At 42.3% G+C, this 7,243-nt stretch overlaps 1 protein-coding gene across 1 annotated transcript in view; it reads left to right on the forward strand.

Annotated features, from left to right (window-relative positions):
• Positions 1-547: 547 nt before the first annotated feature.
• The window catches only part of LOC118420105, a 17,129-nt gene continuing 10,433 nt past the window's right edge, over positions 548-7,243 (forward strand). The window contains exon 1 of the mRNA XM_035826807.1: positions 548-608. Within this exon, the coding sequence (XP_035682700.1) occupies positions 548-608 (61 nt within the window). The remainder of the gene's footprint in view (positions 609-7,243) is intronic.

Consider the following 7,243-nt stretch of genomic DNA (forward strand, 5'->3'; position numbering starts at 1 on the left):
TAGGCTTAAGGCAGCTAGTACCTCGTTATGGGATAGATCTTCAACTTTCAGAGGTTGAGCTTTTGCCTGAGACTGGCCCTGCCCTGTCTGATCATGTTTGTCTACATCTTCATACTGGTGACCATGACCACTGGTCACTACAGCAGCTGTGGTGTTTGGGTTGGATTCAATGATGGCCTGACACTGACCCTGCCCTGTCTGATCATGTTTGTCTATATCTTCATACTGGTGATCATGACCACTGGTCACTACAGCAGCTGTGGTGTTTGGGTTGGATTCAATGATGGCCCGAGACTGCCCCTGCCTTGTCTGATCATGTTTGTCTATATCTTCATACTGATGGTCATGACCACTGGTCATCACAGCAGATGTGGTGTTTGGGTTGGATTCAATGATGGCCTGAGACTGACCCTGCACTGTCTCATAATGATCATTGGTCACTACAGTACCTGGCATGTTAAGGTTTCTCAAAGCAATGCTAGAATTTGGGCCTAAAGAAGGGTCTGGAGGGTTATTTTCGGTCCTCTTCTTGTACCAGTTTATGAAAATGACGGTGCCGATCAGGGCAATGCCAGATATTGGACCACAGACAGAGCCAATGAGAACAGGTATGGGAAAACTGGGGACAGATTCTTTGGAACTGCTACTTTCTGGTGTGCCTGGAGTGGTTTGAAGGGTTGAACGTGTTGTTGCTCCTGCAGGACCTGTTTTCGAGCCATTGCGACCGCCAGAAATGAAATGAAATAAAAAATGAGACGTTGCTGGGACATCTTCACGGTAACTGGTGATTTCTATTTCTTCTGGAGTGGCTACAAGTGGTGAATTAAGAGTTGACATTGTTTTGCCTGCAGGGTCTCTTGTTGGGCCGGCAGTTGTACCATAATTGTTACAGGTTACATGGACATCAACATTCAGTGTTGTTAGAGTTGGCTCTGCACACACCAATTCTTCAGGATTGAGATCGATAAGATCCTGTCCCTGTAAGTTGGTGGGTTGGGCGCAGATTATCGGGTCTTTAAATGAACGGTATTCAGTCAAATTCAATCTGAAGGGAGCCATCTTACAGTCACAGTGCCAGGGGTTCCCGTCAAGTTTTATGACGGGACTAGATGACAACAATCCAAAAGCTAAAGGATCAATGGCAGACAGCTTGTTGTTCCTAAGGTTCAAACGTTCGAGTGCGGGCAGGTTTGCAAATGTTCCTTCATGAACCCTTGTTATATTGTTGCTGTGCAAGTACAAACACTGCAGCATGGGCAGATTTTCAAATGCACTGGGCTGAATCATTGTTATCTGGTTTGAGGACAGGTCCAGCTCTTGTAAACGGGGTAGATTTATAAATGCACCAGCCTGAACCATCGTTATCTGGTTACGTGACAAATCCAGCCGACGGATGTTTTTTGTCAGGTTCTGAGGGATGCTGGTGAGGCCCCGGTTGGTGCAGTCGCAGCGTGATAGTGCGCAGCTGCAGCCGGCTTCTGGCGTCTTGGGCTCCTTCAGGATGATGAGAAGGAACATCAGCAGGTGGCGCAGCTTTCTTCCCATGGTGCCTGATTACCTAGACAAAACAAAATAAACGCCCCTTCTGTTTAATGAAATGTTTTACAGTTTCAAATTCCTTACACTGTTTAACGGTACAAGAATCATGTTACTATAATGCTGCTGTGCCTGCTGTTAGCTTCAATTGAGACTCTTTTTTTTTGCTCACTTGCTTGCCTGTTTTGTTGTTGAGTGCAATATGGTTATTTCTATTTTAAAACAAGACCCAACCACAAACCGAATTCCATGACAATTCAACAGCTCCTTGAGTTATGCGGCAAAACCTCAACCACTGTTACAGTGGTACGAACGCCTCCAATCATACATAATAATTTACCTTCGGAGCGAAGGGAAGAAATGAATTGATATCCAGAGTCCGAGGTACAAACAACCTAATGATCTCAGACATGGGTTGCATCTACTGACGCCAGAACAACGCTGTGATCATACTTTCAATAACCTCCGCGCGTTGGTTGAAATGTCAACATGTCACGCAAAATGTTAGATGTTGCAGTTCAAATGAAGTCACCGGCTTTTAGCAACAAGTCAATACATGTTATATCTTCCCCAGTTTTTACAGAGATTGGTATAATACTGTGGAAATTATAAACTTTAAGGAAAGTCTGTGTTCAGTCCGTCTGAGGTCAAAATGGACCCAAGCAAAATGTGCAATTTTTGAAACAAACTTTTAAGACGCACCCCTAAACTACTTATCGTATGACCACATCATTTTCTGGGGATGAAAATATCAAAGCAACTTTTGTGCCATCCTAATATAATGTGTAACATTGTAATTTATCTAATGAGGGTGGTCATATTAGATTTTGTCGACAAACGACGTCATGAATCCAGCATGAATTATAAATTTGGAATCATTAATATTACATTGAATTTCATACAATGTAACTGATGTAAGAAAAAAAAATAGTTTACCAAGGAAACCATGCTTAGATCTGAATTGGCAAATTTTGGCAAAAAGAATTACATTGCCATGACAACACAAAAAATTGTGAACTTACTTTATTTACTTAGAATTTGGCTACCAATATTTTGTCATAATGGGGTATCTGAAAAACTTGGTCCTTCTGATCTTTTGCGTAAATTATGATAATGAGTTGGAATTAGCAATATTCTAACAAGTCATAATATTCTTCTTACATTGACGAAGCAATGTATGTACAATGATCACCGATAAGAATTCAAAAGGAAACATTTTTGGGGTCCGCCTGGTCCACTCGGTCATTTTAATTAGTAGCACAAAAAGGTCGACGGGAGTTTGAAAATGTAATCCCTCAAAGGAACTTCATCCATATATCTAAGACCCAGGTGGAGATAAAAAGTATGAAAGTCTTTTATAGGCAAAGAGGGCCGGGCTATTGAAGCCTTCTCCTTGGCAGTTCAGTCGCTGGGAACCATCTGTGCGCCTCTGGAAGATTACGTTTGGTAGCTTTAGCGTAAACCGTTCAGGATCTATGCGACATGAAACTTCGTACAGGCCTAGGTTAAACAGACATTGGGAGTAATCAAACGCAACTTGTGGGCATGCCCAACCAGGGTAAAATCACTTGCATACACGTCACTAGTAAGACCTAACCTTGAATATGCCGCTACAGTATGGGACCCGTATACAAAGAAAGACAAAGATAAACTTGAAAGGGTACAGAACCAAGCTGCCCGATTCTGCACAAACAACTATAACAGGGATTCTAGTGTTACCAAAATGAAAACAGATTTGCAGTGGATGTCACTTGAAGACAGAAGGAAAATGTCCAGACTTTCCATGATGTACAAAATGACCAATAAACAGGTGGACGTACCAACGGATAAGTATCTAATACCAGCTCAAAAAAGAACAAGAAACAGTCATGCCTTCAAATACCAGAGTTACCAACCTAGGATTGATGTGTTCAAGAATTCGTACTTTCCCAGAACTATCGTAGAGTGGAACTTGTTATCACCAAAATCAAGTACAGTAGGGGCATCTTCTCTCGGTAGTTTTAAAGAACGCTTGCAGATAGATGTGCAAAGGTTAGGGGTAATGAGTCGTTCGGTGTAATATAACCAGCTGCTGCCGCGCCGCGTGCCTGCGAAGCTGGTGTGTTACGCCGAACGGCGGTTATACCGGCTATATAGATACAGATACAGATATAGATACAGATACAGGCCTCAAACTATCCCTCCAAGGTTGAATATAGGTTTATTGCAACGTGGCCCTGATTTTTTTTTAGATTAAGATAATGAGTTAGAATTAGTAACACGTTAATATGTCAAACTATTCATCGTACACAGTTAAAGCAATGTATTTACAAAGATAACCAATAGAAATTGAAAAAGAGGGATTTTAACAAAACATTTTGGGGTCTGACACTTGGTTATTTTAGTCGCAAAAAAACGTTTCATGTTTGAGTGTGAGGATTTCGCGTTAAGTGCCATCCGCAACGATCGGGACCTACCATGGGTTTGATCGTATGAATGCTTTCATTAGTTTGGTAAGTCATTTCAAAGTCATGTTGCTGTCCATGCAGAAGAATGCCTTCTTGGTTCATGTTATAAGTCCTGACACAATCTTCGCTCGGATTCCAGCTGCCTTCGACAGGAAATTATGTTCCACTTTTCATCTGGTGGTTCGATTGCTGAAAGTAATCTTACCTTAAATTCTCTAAACGTACCACTCAAGTTGGTCAGAATATGTTCAGGTGCCACTTACTGGGTAAGGAAGTCACGAAGGGCTGTCCTCAGTCTTCCTCTCGGATACCAGGGTAGTGTACGTGGCCGTTACGCATCGGAGTGGGGAGAACAATGTTTGATTAGTCTAGCTTGCGTGTGTGGGGGGGGGGGGTGATTGTCTGACGCTGACATCAAGGTAAACATTCACATAAAGCACAAAAACCCATCACGTATGGCATAAAGCAAGACAACAAAAGTAAACTTTCGTGAAAAGACCATCGCAACAAATACAGCATGTAGTTAAGGCCTTGAAGACATGAGAGGTCCTAACAAGTTTTAGTACATGACTTTGTGCAACAGAATCAAAGTGGGATAGAAAGATTAGCGATGCTTCAACAGGAAGAAACATCAATTGAGGATGAACCGTAGGATCAAATGATAGATTGTTTGTGTAGTTATTACAGCGCGGTAAGAACTGTAGTAGAACAGGTTTGTTCAGAAGATGTCGTGTGAGCTGCTTGACAATAGCGTTAACGTTAAGCCTTCGAAAGGTTGTTGTAGAGCGGACAGTGTACATAGTGGGCGACAGTTTCCGATGACGAACCAAAGGAAACTTTTTATCCTGAGCAATCCAAATTCAGCACATCCTCTTGTCTTTATTGGAATAATAGGGGAAACCTTAACATTCGACCTAGATAACGTAAGAGCTTTTTATTTTTCAGCCAAATTCTAGATCCACCAGTATACGCATACATACACAATTACACACACACACAATCATGCACTCACACACGCACTAACACATACTGACACTCACAATACAAAAAGTATTGCACATATGCGTACACAAATGCATCACACTCACACATATACGCACACACACACACGCGAGCGCGCACGCACGCACACACACACACACACACACACACACGCACGCACGCACGCACGCACGCACGCACACACACACGCACACACACACACACACACACACACACACACACACACACACACACACACGCACACACACACACACACACACACACACACACACACACACACACACGCACACACACACACACACACAACCCAGCTCCCTACATTGATGAGACAATTCTAACCTGCTGTTGTGTTCTCGGTAAGCACACACAACTGGTACATAGCGGGTGGCGTTCCTCTTGTAACTGTTATATATTCCCCAAGTGGCCATGAAGAGCACTTCAGCTTGTGAAGGACCCTTCAGTCACTGTTGGTGGAAAACTCCACGTGTAGCCAGGAGTGATCCCGGATGTGCGGTTCACAAGTACTTTTTAATGTGCTCCTTTTTCGCAGTCACGGCAATGTCAGATCAATTCGCTGTTTGCTGGTGATATCTATACTGCCTATGTGTAGACTGTGTCACTAGGAGACAAAATTCCATGGTGATAATGTACAAGCTCATGAATGGACTAGTAGCAGCTCACCTGCAGTCACTCATCCCCTCAGTAAGAGGAGAACAGAGCGAGGACGATCCATCTTCATGCACCCCACTGCAGAAGTTGTACAGGTTCCATTTTATCCCACGTGCATCAACCCTCGACAACCAACTTTTAAGTGGTTGGGGTTTTTTTTTCAAAGAAATTTCGGTGTTGTTGTTTTTGAGTAATTTTTGCATATATGTGGATGCTTGTCATTTGATGCACTACTGTTTCATTCTATGCAAATCTTCAATAATTTACGTAATATATATGTTTGATGATAGTACAACCAAACATCAGCATTGCTGCCTGGGATACCCTCTATCGTCTGTATTGCTTTGTTGCAACTTCAATAAAAATAGAATGGGCCTTTAAATTGTACTGACATATCTATTTCAGTTATATGATAACTAACACCATTTATAACATCCATTTATTAACACAGCGAATGAATATGACGGAAGTATTCTACTTGTGCTTAATTTCCCGTTTAATGTTAAACACGTATTTCTTTTCGAATTCATTTTCAATATACATGTATGTGATTCACAGTTAAGTTAATTCAATTCTACTTATTATCTCCCTAATGTGTGTTGCCAGGCGAAAATTGCAAAGAGAACTCGGCGCCCGTGAATAGTATCATCAGGTTGGTAGTACGTAACTGACTAAAGAAACTATTTTTACAAAACCACTGCTTTATTTTCACCGCCCAACCGCTGTACAATATGAACCAATCTGAATTGCCACTTCAAACGCTGTTGTGACAGGAAAGTCGCATTTAAGTGTTTTTCCTGTCAGCTCTTCACTAAGGACTGGTGACCCTCTCACACGTCTGAAGGGCTCTTCTGAAATCAGTCAACGACGTTTCGTCACTTCTGCATGTATCACATGCTACACTGGTTGTTAACGGCGTTACTTCTGCCTGTATAAGATGCTAACTGGTTCTTAACGGTAGTAACGGTGGCGTAATGGTCACCCAGCACATTCTGTGTTCGAGTCAAGGGACATACCGAAGTTGTGCCCTTGTGAAAGTCACTTTTCACCAATTTATTCAATTCAATCAGGTGAAACTGCGGTTAGGGACGTCCCTCAGATAGAACGACCCGGTATATATATTTGAGGAGAGCCACAACTCAAGCATATTAAAGGATAAAGACACTTATGGTAAAGAGTAGGGGTCCTTGCTGGTGTGAATGGATCTATACGGATATGCAGCTTGTACTGTTCAAACCGGGTGCGTTAAGCCATAAGACGGTTTACCGGGTATGCAGTGCAAACAGCTCAGACAACATCGGACTGCGTAACTCCGTAAAACCAGATCCTTTCCAGGTTTTCTTTATTGGCGTGTCACAAACTATAAACCGGGCCGATGCTACCCCGAGGTACTGTCTACAACTAACATGTTAAGGACATTTCATCTGCAACGTATTGCGTATTACTGACAAATATTAAAATCCAGAATAGTACTTCATAGAAGCAAAGCCGTTTGTATTGATTGAACTCTGTTATTACCACTTAATTGGTCACGCTCTATTACTTACTGCCACTTGAGGGAATGAGAGAAAAGGCGCGACCGGATGGGA

The sequence above is a fragment of the Branchiostoma floridae genome, chromosome 7 (assembly GCF_000003815.2).
Source record: "Branchiostoma floridae strain S238N-H82 chromosome 7, Bfl_VNyyK, whole genome shotgun sequence".
Classification (NCBI taxonomy): Eukaryota; Metazoa; Chordata; class Leptocardii; order Amphioxiformes; family Branchiostomatidae; genus Branchiostoma; species Branchiostoma floridae.